General features: G+C 42.5%; 2 protein-coding genes across 4 annotated transcripts in view; one reads left to right on the top strand and one right to left on the bottom strand.

Moving 5' to 3' along the window:
* Window positions 1-775: 775 nt before the first annotated feature.
* hspb7 (heat shock protein family B (small) member 7) lies at window positions 776-2,144 on the top strand. Its single transcript, XM_088289213.1, has 4 exons — window positions 776-822; window positions 1,484-1,514; window positions 1,573-1,704; window positions 1,871-2,144. Exons 1-4 carry the CDS (start codon window positions 776-778, stop codon window positions 2,048-2,050), a joined length of 390 nt encoding a protein of 129 aa, XP_088145339.1. The 3' UTR covers window positions 2,051-2,144.
* A 7,703-nt stretch (window positions 2,145-9,847) lies between these two features.
* The window catches only part of epha2b (eph receptor A2 b), a 31,212-nt gene continuing 21,208 nt past the window's right edge, over window positions 9,848-19,851 (bottom strand). Inside the window, exons 7-17 of one of the 3 annotated variants that reach the window (XM_088289848.1) lie at window positions 18,929-19,100; window positions 18,675-18,774; window positions 17,128-17,183; window positions 16,911-17,036; window positions 15,552-15,737; window positions 15,427-15,488; window positions 14,543-14,752; window positions 14,311-14,460; window positions 14,033-14,226; window positions 12,272-12,427; window positions 9,848-11,261 (exon numbers count right to left, since the gene is read on the bottom strand). In XM_088289848.1, the coding sequence (XP_088145974.1) occupies window positions 11,153-11,261; window positions 12,272-12,427; window positions 14,033-14,226; window positions 14,311-14,460; window positions 14,543-14,752; window positions 15,427-15,488; window positions 15,552-15,737; window positions 16,911-17,036; window positions 17,128-17,183; window positions 18,675-18,774; window positions 18,929-19,100 (1,521 nt within the window). In that variant the 3' untranslated portion in view covers window positions 9,848-11,152. Of the gene's footprint in view, window positions 11,262-12,271; window positions 12,428-14,032; window positions 14,461-14,542; window positions 14,753-15,426; window positions 15,738-16,910; window positions 17,037-17,127; window positions 17,184-18,674; window positions 18,775-18,928; window positions 19,101-19,851 lie in introns of all 3 variants that reach the window. The other 2 variants (XM_088289847.1, XM_088289846.1) reach the window with 2 other exon arrangements.

The raw sequence follows: 19,851 nt of genomic DNA, 5'->3' as shown, positions 1-19,851 counted from the left end.
ATTGCTCGTTGTCTCACTGTTGTAACAACAGAGTTGACCAAAGAACTAAAAGTCACTGGGCACTTTTTAATGACATCCTCCTATCCAAATAGTAGGAAGCAGTATTGAAAACAAAAAATAAAATTGCGACAACTAGCGCTGCCACATTGTTTAAGTCTGTCACAGCCATAGAAAGTGGACTCGCGCAACCAGTTACCATGTAAACAAAACACCTGTTCGACTTAATAATGGCAGTCGCACCCAAAATTCATGCAATGGCTCATGGGGCCTAGAAATAAGGTTGATACCGTCTGATGAGAGGCAGGGTTACACCCTGGACTGGTCACCAGCCAATCGTAGGTCACATAACAGGATGATTGAATGTTAATGAACCTGAGATGCATGTTTTTTGGGTTGTGGGAGATTAAATAAAATCTTTAGAATGTAAAAAAAAAATAGTGAAAAATAAAAATGGCATTTGTTTTAACATTGTTCATAAGACGTTCAACAAAAAACATGAATTTCTGTTTTCTGTGCGCAGGGAATTTATTCTTCAAAATAAGAGTCATCACTATGTCAGGATAGTGGAATAGTCTGTGATCTAGACACTTTTTGAAACAACAACATTATATGCATAGTGTCTAACGACTGAAATATTTGCTTTATTCATCAAAATAATTGAATTAAGACCAGCCAAACACATTGCCGCCATCTTGCGGCCATAAAGATGACAGTCACGTGACATTTGAAAAGCCTGTCCAAATTCGCCACCGTTTATGGAGTCCACAGAGGCTACATGAGGAAGACCCTTCAAAAGACCCAGCCTGAAAATAGTCCTTCAAAGTTCGCAGCATACAAATTTGGACGCAGTTTAAATCGCGTGCTGCCCTATCCTTCAATTCTTCACGGAAGTGAGTCACTTTGACAAGCCCGCATTGAGGGGATTCGGTCACGTGACTGCCTGGCTCTGATTGATAGGTGGAACGGAGTTAAACGTCAAATGACTCACTTAAAAAATAAATAAATAATCGATTGCACAATCTATCTAATAAATAGATAAAAATGAAAATAGCGAACAGAATGCAACTCTTGAGCTCTTAACGTTTATTCTTATATGTACTTAAGTCAAAGTAAAAAAGAATGTTGCGTCATAACTTCTCTGGAAAGTACAAAAGTATCCTGAGTAATGTAAAGGAGTAATGTAGCGCATAACTCCTCGCCTCTGAGTGCCAAGCAGGAGATTCCGCCCAACGACGCTCTCGAATGGGAGTGCTAGAGAAAAAAACCCTATGTGGAACAGGATACTAGATGGGAAAAGTACTGCATGTTTTCTATAGATTTGAATCTTTTGCAACTAATTACTTGATGAATCGGATTTAGTACATTTAAATATCTAATGTAAATATGTAATGTCGGAAAATACGCAACATGAGGGTGAAACCAGAAATAATTTCTACAAATAAAGTGACTTCATAAAGCTGCACCGTTTGTCATCTCATCACAGATATGAAGACATTGCGCAGCGCTGGTGTTGGGTAAACATCCAAACAAGTCCACTTGTTCTCTTCCTAACAACCTTGATTTATTAATTTTTTTGCAGGCGGAAGTGGCAAGATCAAAGCGCTTGGTGATTCGTACCAGTTCACAGTGGACGTTCGAGACTTCTCCCCTGAAGAGGTCATCGTCACCACGTCCAACAACCAAATTGAAGTCCGTGCGGAAAAGGTTAGCAATGTGTTATTTGAGTTAGCTAATAGCTATTAGTAGCAGGTGATTTAGTAGGACATAGCACTATCCAGCGTTACTACACTCGCATGCACCCTGCATAAATGCGTATTTCGCTGTGGAAGCCTTGACTGACGTCTCTGTTGGTCTTTTCCCTGATTGACAGTTGGCCCAGGATGGTTCTGTGATGAACACCTTCACCCACAAGTGTCAACTACCTGAGGACGTGGACCCCACCTCTGTGACGTCATCTCTCGGCGCCGAGGGGACGCTAACGGTCCGGGCGCAGCGACACCCAGCCAAACACGATCACGCACAGACCTTCCGCACCGAAATTAAGATTTAGACGAGTTACACACCATTCTAAAATGCGCTTGAACTGAATGCTTCTCATGTATTATAATACTATATCAGTTGTGTGATTAAAAGTCTCACGCTTTTGTGTTTTTGTCATTTGGGGCCATGCATCATGCCCCATTCATCAAAAATAAGCAAATATTTAAATTCTAAACAATACTTTCAAGAGAGAAAAGTTATCATTTCTATGTGTGCATTACATCATTCAGGTCACGGGTGAGCAAAGTATCCATGCTACTTCCTAGAAGGTTGCTAAGCAACCACTTCCAACAGGCAACACCAAGAAAGCACGTGCAGTGTGAAAAGGCATTCATGATCAACACTCCTTGGAGCCAGTCTGACCCCTTGTGGTCAGATACAATACGGCAAAATTGCAGTTCGAACGACTCTCCTGCATAATATATATATATATATATATATATATATATATATATATATATATATATGTGTGTATACAGTGAAACCTCGCTACTTCGCGGTTCACCTTTCGCGGGTCTAAAAAACACTCGGGGGCATTGTAGTTTCGCCGAGCGGCACGACCGGGCGCTGGAGCGGTTAGACGGCCGGCGTGCGCCGAAGAAGAGCGTGGGCGAAGAGGAGAGTGGACGAAGAAGAGCACGTTCCCCCGGGCAAGATCGGGGGCGACGTTTCGCGCGGTTCGGACCGTACCAGAGCTCCGGAGGAGGCCGGCCGGCGTGCGTGGCAGTTAAGCCGAATAGGAGCATCTTCCGCCCGGGGCACGAGCGGGGCGAAATGAAACCGAGTTCAACCGAACGGAGACACGCTTCGGGGGAGCAGGTCCGGCGTGCGTGACAATTAAGCCGAAGAGGAGCACCTCTTCCGCCCGGGCACGAGCGGAGCGCGAGGCTGTCAGTTATGAATGAATAAATGAATAAATAAATAAATGAAGAATGCCACCTTTCATTTCATTGTCATGATCCGTGCCTGTCATGCCGCGTGTGTTTTTGTTTTTTCAGCTGTGTGGGCGTTCCTCCAGCGATCGTCTCGCGCCATGCCGTCAGCTGCTGCGAGACGCGCCCACCAGCCCCGCACCGGATTCCCATTCACTCACTGATTACACTCACTATATAATCCACCTACACTGACTACCTGGCGTCGGATTGTTATCCTACTTGCTCATGCTCCCGTACTTCGATCGTTATCTTGTTCAAGTGTTTCTTGTTGTCGCGTTTTTCTTTCATTTCGTTATCAGCTACAGCTCGGCTCGTTTTCTGTTCTCTTTTTCTGTCGATGATTGGTCTCCTCTTATCCTTCCGTAGTAAGCAATCTTCGTCAGTCATTCCTTGCCTTTTGCAAGCGTTTTTCGTTCTATAGTTATTCCCTTTTCCTGGTGCGAGTGTTCCACCAGCGCTTTACGTTCTTTCCGCCGATAGATTGGTATTATATATATTATAGCCGATAGACCCTCATAGTCCTAGATTGTAATTGGATACTGACTATATTGTGATTATAATAAATGTCTTTGTATCACCACCTTTTTTCCCGTGTCTGCGTTTGGAGAGTCCTGCTCAACCCTCCAGCTCTGCTGGAGGATCATAACATTCACAGGGCACACCGGACGGCGTTCCAGCAGGTAAAAGTCGAAGTAATTAAATAAATACAAAAAGAAGTAATTGAATAAATACAAAAATAATGGCTGGGGAATAAAAAAAAAGTTTTAATAATAATTTGTTTTTTTTTGTTATAACATGAATTTCACTCTCTCTCACTCTACCCGTATATATATATATAAACATATATATATATTTTTTTAAGCATTTTTGAAGGTGCGACGCTACTTCGCGGATTTTTAGTTTTCGCGGGTGGTCTCGGTCCCCATTAACCGCGATAACTGGGGGTTTACTGTATATATATATTTTTTTTTTTTATTATACATATATTTATATTTTTTTTTTTTTTTTTTTTTACCGCAAGCTATACAATACAATGAATCAAAAGTTATCAAATAAAAGGGAATACCAATACCACTAAGTGAGCTCTTGTGGAGTGTCTAAAACCTAAATTGTATAGCATGGCCAGCAGGGGGAGGCACTGGTGTGTTAAAACAGCTCACCCACCCCTTTAAACAGCAAAAAAACGATGGGACAGCAACCTACAAGATTTTTATTTTGACTTAAAATGCTATATTTAAAGATGAGCATGTTACTCATTTTTTTGCCCTAAAGGGGTCATGTTTAGTCATCCCATTAAAAATAAAGACCTTTGTGACGTCATCTCAGTGCATTAGTGGTTAGCTAGTCAGCCTCTCAAACAGTAAGGGAGGTCAAGAGTTCGAATCTCGGCTGCAGCCTTTCTGTGTGGAGATCATATGCTTATATTGGTTCTCTCTGGATGCCACAAAATATGACGAGTATGCATCTCAAACCACAAATCATGTTTTAAAAAGCAACAAAATGTGTTTTCTTTAATACCTTCATATATGTGTGGAATAGTCTTGTTGTAAATCACGCATGCATGGAAAAAAAGCATGTGTATGTGCTAACGGCAATTTACTGGTAAATTAATGCTGAATAAAAATATTACACGATACAACTTCATTTATAGAGCGCATTTCACAACAGCTTTGTGTTGGATGTGGGAATATAACTGAGTTTAAAGTAGGACTGAACTATAAAGTGAAAATGTCTTCTAAACTTGACTCACCCCGGAGAAGAGTGTCGTTAAGGCAGCCATCTTTGAAAGATTAAAAAAAAAGGAGGGGGGGGGGCAAAAGATGAGGCTGCATAATTGTCCTACTCTCTAATGCCGAGGGCATGTCGAATACGCACATCCAACAGTTTAACCTGAAAAGAAATATGTAGGGAGTTGATCATAACAGTTACATTTCCAAAAGAACAAACCGAAAGGCAAAGCAGGTACTTCGTTAATAAAAAAAATACTAATGTACAAAAGAACAAGACTCAAACTATCACACAGAAAACAGGACATGGCAACCCACAAATGCAAAAAGATGCGGCACGGCCAAAGTACAGTTGACAATGAACCAACAAAGACTGAAAGGAAGCAGGGAACTAAATACAGACAAGTTGACGAGTCAACGAGGAACACCTGGACAAGACATAAAGGGTTGGAGGGAGCTGATTGGCTCACACAAGGGACCGGGATGACAAGCACATGAGGATCCAATAACCTAACGAGACACACATAGACAAAAGAACACAAGAATATCTTGATATTAAAAAAAAAACCTAGACAGATCATGACGTTCAGGATCACAGCGTGACAATGAGGCACTCTAAAGCAGCCATGCTCGTGCCAAGCACATGTCCACAATGTGGCTGTCAATTCAAAATGAAAAATAAATAAATAAAAAGTTTACCTCACTCTTCCTTCTGCCTTCTCTTCATGACGTGCATACACTCAAGAATGAGAATGGGGCACTCTAAAACACTGAAAAAGATTTTGAGGCTGATGCCAGTATGGATATATGGAAGGATAAAATTCCGAGAGCCGATTAATCGGTTGATTAATGAAAAAAATATATAATGAATAAAAACTGTAGCCATTTAGAAAAAAAATGAAAAAGAAAGAAAAGCACACTTTGTCTATTCTTTAGTTGACTTTTCTGGTTTGACGCTGACTGACCTTTCGGTCCCGACAATAACGATGACCGCATGAACATTTTCCTAAACGCTTTATCTTGGATCTGAACGCAAACATGATCTCATCAACAAACCGCCGCTTTCATTTTGAACATGAGACAACCTGCAACAGCAGCTCCTTGTTCCTCGCTGGCTTCCCTTCTTATTTTCTTGGCGCACGTGCGCCAAGGGCAACAGGGGGAATGCTGGGAAAAGTCCCGAACAGGCCGAGCGTCGGGCGACGGTTTTGTCCTCCAACACGGCGAGCAAAAGCGCCGGGGGACTTTCTGCGGCTTGCGCGCACATGTGAAGCTTGTTTCGCTTATTCAATCGCTTGCATCTGCGAGGACTCCCACAGTGTCAGACACAATGAGAGCATAATATTAGGCTAAGGCTCACATGACATGACAGGCGTGGTGATGCATGTGTGTGAGCATACGTGAGTATAAATGCTGCAAAACCGCCGTCTGCTTCCCTCCCATTTGCTGAAGCACCAAAATAGTCTTCAGAGGACGTGAGAGCGGGAAGAAATTCTGCTGGCTAATGCGTCTGGTCACCAAGCTGGCGAGGTCTGTGAAGGCGACACCAAAAGGAAGTGCCTTCATCCAATGGACTCGCTTCGCTTATATTTTTGTGTGTGGAGTCCGTGGAGCGCCTCAGCCCTCCCCGATGGAGGAGAGCGGAGCCTCGGGGTCTAACAAAAACCTGCCCTCCATGTGCTCCCTAATTGCTTTAATGACCGTAATTATCTGCTGGGGTGCTTGTTGCGCACGGGGCGATTAATGGCCTCCACAACATATGCAGACAAGCGGAAATGAAAAGGGGAGGGAACCGAAAAGTGAGGAAAGAAAATGCTCCCATTTTGGAGAGGGTTGTAGCCTGCAACCTGCAGGCTAAAAGAAATCGAATCATGACGCATTTTTGGCACGCTTTCAAAAAATGTTCGATGAATTTGTGCTTCTTTGAATTTTTTAAGTCAATAAATCCAACTTAAAGTTGTAGTGTTACAATTACTACCTGAATTTAAATATATTATTATATATTTGACCTTTGACGACCTGATAGTCTGTTGCAAAAAGGCTCTGTAAACTATTGTTCTGATTCCCTGGTTTCTGGTTTTGAAATGAATATTGCTCACTCATTTTGACAGATTGAGCATATTATAGAATAGAATCTAAAATGTACACGGAATGAACGATAGTAAAAAGCCCAAGTGTAAAACTTTGATTTTTTTTCCCAAAATAAGCCTCTTAGTTGGTTAATTTATATTAACTTAGAATAAAAAGTAAGAACTTTTTGGAACAAGACATAAAAAAAATAAATTAAAAAAAATACAAACAAATAAATAAATAAATCACAATAGAAATTTCAGTTTTGCGTTTGAACTCTTTGATTGTAGCAGCTCGAAGTAAACATTTGTCATTTAAAGTTATCTATGGTTCAGAATTCAACGTTCCGGAGTCCTTATCTCACGTGGCCTCGTATAGCAATCAATCAGCAGCTAAGTTTGGGAAATTTAAGGAAAACAATTCATTGCTTGGCTAAAGTTTTTAAAGAGTTCATTCAAGCATCTTATTTCAAATGGGAGCTTTTGAAATATGTGTCATCTTGGTTCAGGTCTTAAAATCTTCCAGTGGGCCACTGTGGAGCTTGGAAGAGGAATTATGTGCAAAATCCTCATAAGGAAAGACGCAGGAAGACCAATATAGACAGAAATTGGAGGATGTGTTTTCTGGTCAGGAACCCAAAGCTAAAGTTAGCCAGGATGTAAATTCCACAGCGCTGCCCTTTTTTTTTTTCCCTCTCCCTTTTTCTATGCATGACAAAGAGGAAGAAGTGAGACATAAAAAAAAAAAAAAAAAAAGCTTTTCATCTTTCTCATCTGGTCCACGCATGGAGAAAAGACGTGGAAGAAACCGCAAGATGATAGAAAAGCTGAGTCCCCACACTTTTGGGGCACAATGGCCAAATATGCTAAAGTGACCTCGTATAAACCTCGAGCATGGCTCCAGTCTGCAACTAAATGCTGCTGCCAGCATCACCGACACCACCAGACCTCCCTCCAGTCTTGCGTCCCGAGCATGCCTGTTATTTACAGTCCTTAATGACAAGATAGAAACTTGCACACATTCAGCCCCTGCAGAGCCAGGATAATCACATTATAGCTGACGACAGGGACATCAAGCGCAACTCCACCGGCCGGCGCTCGGTTTGGACACGCTCACGTGTGGATTTGCATAAAACCAATGAGTACAATCAACAGGCTCTGCCCCTCTTTTTCCATCTCGCCCTTGGAAAAAAAAAAAAAAAAAGAATCCGCCACGGGGAGAGAGAATGGATGGAAAATGTCTTTCTTTCGTTTAGAGCCTGCCACACAAAGCCGCGACTATTTTGAGGCCTTCTATTGGTCGGAGGGGGGCGAGAACACACAGCCAGCTGGAAGTCAAGGACAAAGACTCGCCAAAGACTTAGTGACAAATCACAGTTCTCAGGCTCCTTTCTTACAGATGAATTCAATACTTAAACATTGACATTCCTCTTTCTTATCTAAAGAATGTATTTAAAGGCTTTGTCAGATGAATCAATCATTTTGAAGGTGACGGCAAGCGTGATAAGACTGAAGGACCTTGTGAAAAAAAAAAAAGTCAAATGTTACACCGAAATGTGACAACGTTGGCAACGACCGCCAGCTGCAAATAAAATAACCAAATCCAAGTTATCTATATACTTAATATAGATTTATTTAGAATTAGAATTAAAATGTTTTAGGTCGTATATATAGCTGTACTTTGCATAACTGCATGAAACCATATTGCACAACCAGTGCACATTTTCCGCATTTACTGATGACTGGCGCTGAATGGAATGAGTCAAGAACAGAGTCCGGACAGGAGCAGCTGATAGCGAGCCTTGCGCACACCACCCAATGAACATTAGACACATTGGAGGGGTGCTTGGACATAATGTTTGCTCTTTCTTCGGCTGCTGGTTGCGGTGGTGGACCACTACGCCGTCATTCTCCAGCACCGGGGAAACTATGAGCGCATGCCTTCTCCGGTTAGTGCGAGACGCCCCACCACGGAGCAAAATCCCCCTTGGACTTTGTGTGGAAACACTTAGCTTAAATGTTCCCAAATCGTTTTTATACTTTACTATTTGGTTTAGAGTGGACTGAGCACAATGGAAATGGCTATAATTGGCTTCTCTGTACGCCAAAGCCATCAACCCACACTCCCTTTGCGAGCTACTGTTCAACCGTGAATGACACAACGGGCACCCCTGTTTTAGAGTATGATGAATATAAGAAGCTGGGCGAAAAATGTACACTTGAAGTGGTTACATGTCAAAACAGTATTTTGAAGAAACGCCATTTTGAAATCGTGTGTAAAGGCCCGTTCACATCACATTTAACACAGCGCGCTCTGACGACGTCACAGCGCGTCCAGTTGGAAAGATGTAAGCCCATAGTTCTTAAGAGAAAACAGCATAAAGGAGAAAATGGAGGACTACGTCATTCATGTGGTGTCACGAGCTCTGATACCGTAAATGACGTACCATGAGATGGTCAAGAAATTGTTCCCAGCTCTGCCTGAAGTCCACTTAGCTCACGTACGAGCCTAAATTCCCCCAGATCCTGCCGCAACATCAGAATAGGATGAGCAAATTTAACACAGGGATTTCCATGAAACGAAATATATTGCTGCGCTGCCGACTATTTTCCGTCCAAATCAGTGGGAAAAGTTCCCAGGCTACTTCCTGTCGGGTTGTTTCGCAGCCTGTGCCAAATATGGGCATGCGTAAAATGTGTTCGTGCCTTTAATTTGGCTCGGTCGCATTCCGCTAATGTCAAACCTACACGCTAGCAAAAGGAGAAAGAGAAAAAAAAGAGACCACGTATGAAGCCTGCTCTGCACGACATGCGGTGACAACTAGTAACCTTTAACATTATTTCAATATTCCATACTTTTTAATTTAAATTAAATTCAACTTAGTATTACATACTGTAATTATTACTCCCCCCTCATTTTTTTACTGGCAGAAATGTGTTTCCATATTACTCCAGTCCAAATGAACAACTAGTTTCTCTGTAATGACTTCTCGTTGTGCAGGACTATATCTACTGGAACGCATATACGGTGCAAATGTTGATAAAAAAAAAAAATCAGACACAAAGCGCGACATGGTTGTGTGTCAAAAATAAGGATTTAAGACTTTATTGCTCCACATATGCATGAAAGCAAACCGAACTTTGAATATTTCAGCAATAAAAGGGACACAGCTTTTTTTTTGGGACAGAGCCACCTTCAATTCTAATCCAAGATCAGTGTTTTATCAGGACGAATAAATAAAAGTAAAAAATAAATAGACTATTAAATACATTTTTAAAAAGTCAAAAGTGAAGGCATTACGACTTTGCTGAAAGACCATTTTTGGAGAGGCAGCTAAGATGGCTTTGGATAGAAAAAAAGTGGAAACTGTACAAAGTTATCTGTGAAGTGACATCATATAAAATGTAACACACGCACACACACAAAAAAAGAATCCCTTTTTCCAACGCTACATCTACAAAAGGATCATTTGAAAAATTCAAGTCAAGAAAGGTGTCCATCAGTAACACAATTTGCAGTCATCAATTAAAAAAATAAAAATCAAACAGGCACTTAAAACTGTCGCACTTCATTGTCAAAGCATTTGATCCTCATGTTCTCCAGAACAGCACATGAGAATTTGAGTGTAGTTTACAAAAATAGACAAGACGTCGAAACTATTATTTAGTCAGAAATCATCTCTGCCACAAGACTCATCCTCATGACATCTTTTTTTTTTTTTTTTTGCATTCTGGCATCGCTTACCCACTCCATCTTCATTACCGGCAGATCAGATCGAGTGCCTTCTCATTTGCACTATTGCTTTTCATTTTTAAAAGCATAATAAGCCATTTCCTGTCTCAACAAACCAAAACCACAATATTTTCAAAGGAAGTGCTACATTAGAATTTTTTTTTTAATCCCAGTGGTTTGGGTGAACTCCCAAATACAAAGAAAAATTGATTATTTACAAAGTACCTCATATATCACTTTTTTATTTTTGCAAGATTATGGCGGGCCATCTCCAGCTTGTCTCAAGCGCCCTCGCTGGTTGAACGTGAAGTGAAAGCCGGACCGCCCGCTCGCTCTCCTCGCCCACGCTGCAGCACCTTCCGTGTTTGCTCCACATTGAACGCACATGTGAAGCCACTCCCATGAGTGCTGTTTCTTCTTTAAAACAGGAATGAGTACTTGTGTCTATTTGCGTATTTCCGCCATCGCTCGCCAATGTTTACTGCGCTCTCTTGTTGATATGAGCGTGAAAAAAAAAAAAAAAAACTGTACAGGATGTTTGTTTTTTCTTGCGCCGTCCCTGCGGTGTCGCTCCAGCTCAATTGGGAGTCCAAAGGGCTCTCTGCTTCAGTGCTTGATTTCAATTCCCCCCTTTTTTTGTGATGGCGTTCACACTGCGAACACGCTCAGGGTGCTGGTTTGGTCCTTTAAGCCCAAAATGCTGTAGGCGATTCTTTTCAAATGTCCAGGCAGCCTCACACCGATGTCTTTAATGTCCCTGTGACAGCGAGACAAGAGAGCAAGAAACACGACATTTGGTGAGCGTTTGCACTCTGGCCCCCTTCCAACACTTCACGCTCCTGTGCCTTGAAGTCATTAAACATCCGCCCTGCGCTCCATTCATGTGGAGCGGGTTCAACGTACCAACATGAAAAGGACGACACTTAAGTCAAAGCCTTCATTAGCGGCTTTAATGATTTAACAATGATTCACTTGGCCGCCGGTGGGCTTCAGAGTGCTTGCAGATGGAACCGCGCAATCACACCATGCCCCGCGACAAACGCTTGAAAGGATTTTGTCATCTGCTTCCCAATCTTCTCAAATCACAGCCAGTTAAGATGTGAACGGGCGTACAGCAGGCAGGGAAGATGCCGCCTCTTGCGGCTTCCTTTTGGCTGCTCGCCCGCTTGGAAAAAACTCTGGCCCTCATTATTGTCCCAAACAAGCAGATATGATGTGCTCGACTAAGCCTTTTCTCCAAACGTTTGGGCAATTTCGTCCAATTGGCCCACTTCTAAGTGTTGCCATACATGTGAGAAGATAAGACTTAACGACTCTTGCACCTTCAATTTCTTCAAAAATGCTCTCTTTAGTTTTCTTTAAAAAAAAGCCACAAGAAGCATTTTGTCCTCCACAGCCAAAAGTGACTTTTTGAGGGTTTGCAAAAAAGCGCCGCTCAGGGCAAAGTGTGTGGGCAGAGGGAGGGATTGAAGGGATGAGAGAAAGAAGCAGTGGCGTGACCTCAAAAAGAAAGGCCACGTTTCTCTTGGTACTTTTTTTTTCCATCACAAGCGTTTGACAAGTTCTGAGTGAGGCTGGAGATGATAATGACGCCAGCTATTTTGCAGATTCGAGAAACTACTTGGACCAAGTCAGGAACAGATGTCCCGTTGGGAGGAAAAACACACTCTTGCGATAAAATGTATCGAGCAACCCCCCCCCCCCCAAAAAAATCATATAAATGTAATATTTGGCGCCAGCAAATGTCAGCAAACATATCAAACGTACTCGTTCTTCATCTGCAGGACTTTGTCCATGCTGACGATGCCGGCGCTGCTGAAGTTTTCGCTGTACTGGCTCATCTTTATGGATTCCAGCCACTCGGACACGGACCTGAAGGGGGAGCCGTCTGAGCCGCTAACGCTGGGCAGGCGGATGGATACGCTGCAGGAGGAGAACAAATAAATCTCCCGTTTTTATGATCATAATAATAATAATAAAGCAGATGAGTGACAACTTTAATAACAGTGCAGGAAGACGCTTTGTGATGAAAACCAGTTGGAGCAGTCAGGGAAAAAGTGACGATGGAGGTGCGACAAAGCTGGCCTTTTGTCTCTTCTGTCCCAAAAAAAAAAAAAAAAAAAAGAGAGAGAGCTTCTTTCTTGCAATCTCTCACACTCAAGACATTGACGAGTGTGTTTGTTTCTTTGCGGTGGGTGTTGTCTCTGTTGGAAGACATTTGCTAAACTCCTTCAAGCCATAAGACGTATATATACGTTTTCAAAATTGTAGTCCCCGCCTCCCAAAGACGTATTTATACGTCTTAGCCTTTTTTTTTTTCCTTTTGGCGGCATAGCTCCATGTTTTTATATCTTTAGAACATAATATTCTGTCGGCCTTGCAAAATCAGTCAAAATCCAGAAAAACAATGCTATGATTGAAGTGTTTCCTCTCGTGACTGTGGATGGAATTAAATGAGTTAAATTGGACATCTGGGTCAGAATATGGAGGACACCGAAATCTTTTCTTAATCTGTCCTCGTCAACAGACAACAATGCCAAAATTCTGTCGCACTGGTGGAAGACTGGTTAGCACAAGGTGCAAGGTTCGATTCCGGCTTTTTGTTGGTTTTTTGGGGGGGGTGGGGGGGGGGGGGGGTTCCGGGTACTCCGGTTTGAGCTAACAAGAAACGGTTAATCAGGTTATCACTACAGCTGTGGTTTCAAATATAAATTTTATTCTCAACAGGTTCGCCTATGTTTGCCACAGATTTTTCTCTTGGATGCCCAACCTGACCGGGATTTGAACCCTCAACCCTGTGTTCAAAGTCAACGGTGTTAGCCACGGATTCATCCAAGAACCACAAATGTTTTTTGAGAATGTTTCATTAAATCGACTTCAACTTCATGGCGAACAGCTTCAGCACGCCCAAATTCAATCTTGAATCCAATCTGCTGAGTCAAAATAATGAAAGTAACAAAATCCACAGCGACCCAGCGGGTTGGGAGAACTACCCAGCATTTTTTAGTGTAACGTTTTTAGAGAAGATGTGCTTGATTTGGTTACTCAAATGTCTAGTATAGATCTACAGCGACTTCGTAGCAGCAAATTAGCATTTTGTGCATAGGTCATATTTACGAAGTGTGTCAGAAAAGTTCCAGGACTGATATCAAATAAGATTTCTTTCATCCAGGATTTTCCACAGCTCCGTCATCATGCCCATCTTGGTATCATCAACATTTTCAAAACGGATTTCCTAGAGGACTCGATTGAGCTTGGGAAACAGGACAAAAATAACTCGGAGCCAAGTCGGGTCATTAGGGAGGATACGGCAAATTTACCTCTCAAACAGGAACTGTCAGATGCTCGGGGCATCGTGAGCAGGTGCAGTGTCATCGGAAAGTTACGTACAATAATGAGAAAACTTGTGGTTTGTTTGTTGGATTTTAAATATGATACCAGTCCTGTAACTTTTCAGACACACCTTGTATATCGGAATTACAAATTATTATTTTCCCATGTCATGTTTCGGACTTGAAAAGAGGTTACCGTGGGTCAAAGTCAGCAATGGCCTTGAGTGACTCTGGACTCCGGAGGAGTTTGTCCAACAAGCTGACAATGTCCCCGAAACGTGGCCTCTTGGAGCGGTCCTGGAGCCAGCACTGCAGCATGAGCTGGTAAACAGCCGAGGGACAGTCCATGGGCGCTGGCAGCCTGAAGGCCTCGTTGATAGCCTTCATCACCTGCGGACAATTTAGCAGGAGCCCCCCGCTGATGACTCTGATCGGCCGGTAAACGTCGCAGCGAGTTAAAAACAAAAATCTTACCTCGTGATTACTCATGTCCCAATAGGGCCTTTCGCCAAACGCCATCACCTCCCACATAACAATGCCAAAACTCCACACGTCGCTCGCTGACGTGAACTTCCTGTACGCGATTGCCTCCGGTGCCGTCCAGCGAATGGGGATCTTTCCTCCCTGTCGAATAAAAAGACACCAAAATCATCTAAACATGATTTTAAAGTCACACGTGCAAGCCATTCGGCGTACGTCTACTCACACTTGTGGTGTAGGTCCCCTCAGGATCGTCTTCCAGCACTCGCGATAAGCCAAAGTCGGACACTTTACACTCCAGATTGTTGTTCACCAGGATGTTGCGAGCGGCCAGGTCGCGGTGGACGTAGCTCATATCAGAGAGGTACTTCATGCCCGCAGCAATGCCACGCAGCATGCCCACCAGCTGGAAGGAGGAAATCTCACCGTCGCGGTCCTGATGACAAGAAAAATAATGTGATCAGCGCCGTAGCACAGAGAAGCTAATCGCTAATTGATAGACATTTCAAAATTTGTGAGGTTGTCATTTAAATTCACTTCATTGCTATTTCTGTTTTATTTACTTTCAGCGGTATATATGATGTGTCGATTGCAAAGAAACGGATGTCAAGAAATTAGTAAGGCTAAAGACTCAGAGTGTGTTTGAATGTAAAAATGAGACTCCAGGAATGTGAAAATGACCACAGATTTTACTTAACGGGGCATTTGGATGTTTTTCTAGTTGTAACTTACTAAAGTTATTGTGTTTTTCCAAACAAAACTTAATAGCTACTTTTGCATCTCCGGAGTGTCAGTTTTCACTAACTAAGGTAAATCTTGTGTTGTTTTTCCTCATTCTGAAAATATGTGTCCGAGTTATACATTTTGTGAATTTTTCATTTACATAATCGCGGCCCACACTAAGTTTCACCATCTATGACTACTGACATTTTGTATCAATTTCTGAATTTGTGTTTGTCGCAGAGGGACAGTCTAGGCCCAACTTGGGTCGGCCTGATATACTGACCGGAACTTAATGATGCTCACTTGTCTTTGTTACGGGCCAGTCAAAAATGAACATGCCCTCATCCTTGTTCAAAATTTCTAAGAGTTTAATACGCGTGAACTCACCCTGAGGTATCTGTCCAATGCTCCATTCTCCATGTATTCTGTCACGATCATGGCGTGTTTGACTGCACACACATAAACCGTGTTAAGAAACAGGTGAGATGACGTTTCAACGGCAAAGTCCTTACATTTGGTGACCACGCCCTCCAGGCGGATGATGTTCTGGTGGGAAAATTGGCCCATGATGGAAGCCTCGCCCAGAAAGTCCTGCCTCTGTTTCTCCGAGTAGCCTGGCTTCAGCGTCTTGACGGCCACGGCCGCCTCTTTCTTGCCTGGCACCTTCAGAATACCACGATACACCTCGCCAAATTCTCCTGTAAGACACAACGGCAGTCGGACATATTAGTCTGTTATTTTGATTTGTATTATTATTAGTCAGTACACGGCAGTGGCGAGCGGTCAAGGCCATCAAGGCCTTCTCTGCTGGCCTAACATAATCAAGAAATCATCATCATATTCTTTACATTGATGTCATATTAAATCCTAGTGTTGAATTTTTTGGTTACAGTTTTTATCCAATCAGAATTCAGCTAGCTCGTGTTGCCAGGCAGATTTCACGATAGCAGTAGCACGCATTATTTTTTCCAAGGGCTTCAGATACATGCATGCGGGCGTCTGTTCTGTGTCTCAAGAGGGCTTTTACTGTTGATAGACAGTTGCGATAGCCAATCAGATCACAAGTTGATAGTGAACCTTCTCGCTGAAGGTGATGAATGCGTTTTGTGATTGGATACTCGCTCGAGAGGAGGCAGCGCTATGCTGAATCAACACACCAGAAAATCGTAACTGGCGACCGTTTGAAAATCTCAAATATATTCTTGATTTGTGTGTGGATTTAATTGCAGATACACTTGCGACGCCATTTTCAAGTCGGACATTTCAAGAGAAGCTAGACCGTCCAACACTCGATCAGTAGTGCATAAGTGTCTTTCTGTTCATTATTTCTCCAGCCGTGGTGTCATAAATGATGGTAATATGAGGGGGATTTATTCAAGTTGAACTTCACTGAAGGTACACGGCCATGTCAGACAGGCGTGTGTTCTGAAGTTTTGCCTTTCGTCCTGCGGGGGATGACTTGGTGCGAAACAGAGGGAGGAAAAAAGAAAGTGTGAGTGGTTGCTTGGCCCGAGGCTCTCCCGCAGAGGTGTGTTCAAGGTTGGGTGTTGTTTAAGCAGCGGGTGGCCTGTGGTGTGGGAGTATGGGAATCAGCTGTCACATGAGGAGAAAGACAGAGATGGGGGGTACGGTCATGGGAACCGGGGTGGGGGTGTTTAACAAAAAAAAAGGGCTAGCACTTGAATAAACATCTGTGTGGGAGAGTCGTGAGATGCTGATATATGGCAACTTGGGAAGAGTTGCCACAACAGGCCAGGTAGTTCATCTAAGCCGCTGTCAATCAGCACGTTAAGTTGTGGAAAATGTGCCGTGTAAACAACCTCGCTGGGGGATTGCGACATCTCTCAGCATGCTGGCCGGCTGTCACTCACCAGCTCCAATGACTTTGTGTTTGCTGATGTGGCTCGGGTGGATTTCGGTGGCAAACTTCAGAACAGCTGTGTTGGGGTCCTCGTAGGTGTGCGGGTCCACGTAGGTCTTCAGGGGTTTTAGTTGCTCTTTGGGGTCAGACAAGAACAAGGATTGTCAGATCATCAAATGAATGAAATGAGGAGATAGAGAGATGAGATTTTTTTTTCTTTCAGGTACCTGAGCTGGAGAAGTAGGCGTCTTCCGGTCCTTGTCTGGTGTGAGAGTTTCTTTTCCTGAATGAGACCCACAAAAGGTGACTTTTATTTATCACCAATTGAGCGAGGCTTCATTTGAACATTTTGCATCACAAATGTCTGGTTTTCAAGTTGCTACTCAAATTAACTAATTTTGAAGTTTTAAACCAGGCGTGGGCAAACTACGGCCCGGGGGCCACATGCGGCCCGTTAAACATGTTAATCCGGCCCGCCGAAGTTGAAAAAAATGAAATGAATAAACCTTGTTAATGTTTCATTTTCTAAATACTGTGGTTTTTCAAAGACATATATATATGTGTAATGCTTTTGTTCACTTTCATTTCAAATTAAATGTATTTTTTTCTCTGATGAGGTGAGGTGATCAAAACACTCCATCCATCTGCTCCTGCCGGCCCCTCTGTCAAATTTTAGAACCCATTGTGGCCCGCCAATCAAAAAGTTTGCCCACCCCTGTTTTAAACTATACTTTAGAATGAAATGTAATGTAATTTTTTTTATGCCCAGCTAGGCCAGTGTGCGTGCAAAATATGAGGCGTTTTGATGCATATTTAGGCCCTCAAAAAAAGCTATTTATTTTTTAATAATAATTTCTACAAAAACAATAGGGACAGAGGTCCCTGAATATAAAAAAAAATGGATTGCTTTGCTTTCCAAACTTTAATTCATATAGCGCCTTTCAGCCTGAATAAGCAACATAAAGCGCTTGAGCAAACAAATGATAAAAGACACAAACATATCCCTCCCACCCGCCTGCTGTCTCTGCATCCCTGGGACACCTAGATGTAGTTGCAATTTAAAAACATGATTAAATACATAAGAGTATAAAAGTTCTTCTGTTGGTCTGAATTAAATATGCTTCTGAATCATTTATTACTTATTCGTATATGAACCTAGGAGTGACAGCAGGGGCTCTAAGTGGGTGTTAAAATTTGTTGGATGTCATCTGTATTTCATCACATAGACACACACCTCATGTCGTAAAATTCCGACATGAAGGCTGAGTAGGTGGATGGGGGTGGGGGTCCGTGGGGGTGGGGGGTTGCATCTTGTATTTCCTCATACAACAGGCCGGCTTTAATATCAATGGCACATAGCAACCTTTGTCATAGCTTTGACAAAGGACGTCTTTGATCAGCACTAATGATGGGCCGTGTTTGCTGAGGCGATTGATTCAGAGGAGTGACGAGCATACAAGAGGAAGGTGGATAAAGACAATCTTCAGGAACGCTTCAGCTCAACGTTACGGGACAGAGAAACAGTTTGTACCGAGAGGCCAATCCCTCTTGTCGCCGACAATGCAGCACTCTGGACACATTTCCTTTCAAATTCCCGGACAATCCCAAGTATAGAACCCATGAACAAGCAACACTTTGGTTTTGTTCCCTTAAGGGTTGGAACACATTGAGGTCCAGAAAGTTGACAAAAGGAAGGAAGAAAAGAAGAGGTGATGACAGATTGAATGCAAAGGCCATTTGGAGGCCCTGTCGAGGAAGAGGAGTGCTTACTGACCGTCTGCGGAGGAAGATGACCACGATCAGGATGAACAACACAGCCGCGCCAGCGACTGGCACACCAAAAATGAGTGCAGGGTTGGTCTGAGTCAGCGGTTCTGTAAAAAAAGGCAAGCATAGACGCATGAATTGAATATGCGGCGTTCCAAAATGTGTCATGAATTGAAGACGTGTCGTTCCAAAATGTGTCATGAATTGAAGACGCGGCGTTCCAAAATGTGTCACAGTGGTCTGAGTGGTTCTCCTGTTCACCTGCAGATGAGGTCTCAAACTGCTCCTCCACACTGGAACCTCCGGGACTGCCGTCGCTGCCGAGGGCCTGCACCCGAAACAGGTAGGCCGTGCCTGGGGCCAGATTGCTGATCTGCACGGAACTCTTCTCCAGGATCAGCACCGTGTAGGTGGTCACATCCAGATTGTCATCCTGAGAGGACAAAGTATTTCAAGTAAGCCCACTTTGGTTTCAAAAGCAACAAAGATGTCAACAATATCTGCGCTCTTAAGGGAAAAAGATCGTAACAAAATGTTCAGTAGGCTCCATTTTGGTTCAAAATATGTTAAAGTATTAATTAAAATTTAAATATCGAGTATAAAATGTATGCTTTCCAAGTATTTAGACAAATTTGCACTGTAAGAAATTAGTCTTGGAATTAACAGCACTGTAGTTGAAAACATTGATATACCTTTTAATAGATTAGATAGATTTTCTTTAAGCTTTGTCCTCTGCATTGAGGGAACTTATTAAGTAACTATTCACATGTCTATAACCCAAATATTTAATTTAAATATCTAATTTATATATATATATATATATATATATATATATATATATATATATATTCACACATTGAATTTGGGGCAACCCCCATTTTTCATGCAAAACTTATTGGACGTTTATCCCCCTTTATTTTCTTTTATTTTTGGGAGTTAAAATTTTTTTTTCACTGCATATAAAATGGCCATCAAATTTAGGTGTATTTTTGCTACCGTGAATATGTGAATAGACTAGACTGTTCATGATAAATGACTTTAAAGTTCCAGTTCACAATTACATTCATTCTCATCAATTGCCTAGATGGAAAGTGTCCAACGTACACGGCGTAGTTGCAAAATTCCTCAGTTCTATTTCCCGTGGAAAGTTTCTGGAATTTTTCCAACTACACCGTAAGCCCAGT

This window comes from Idiotropiscis lumnitzeri, chromosome 3, assembly GCF_059441095.1.
Source record: "Idiotropiscis lumnitzeri isolate Australia: NSW breed Sydney's pygmy pipehorse chromosome 3, RoL_Ilum_1.0, whole genome shotgun sequence".
Taxonomy (NCBI): domain Eukaryota; kingdom Metazoa; phylum Chordata; class Actinopteri; order Syngnathiformes; family Syngnathidae; genus Idiotropiscis; species Idiotropiscis lumnitzeri.
The sequence above is the reverse complement of the archived record's forward strand: the minus strand, read 5'-3'. Positions and strand labels throughout refer to the sequence as shown.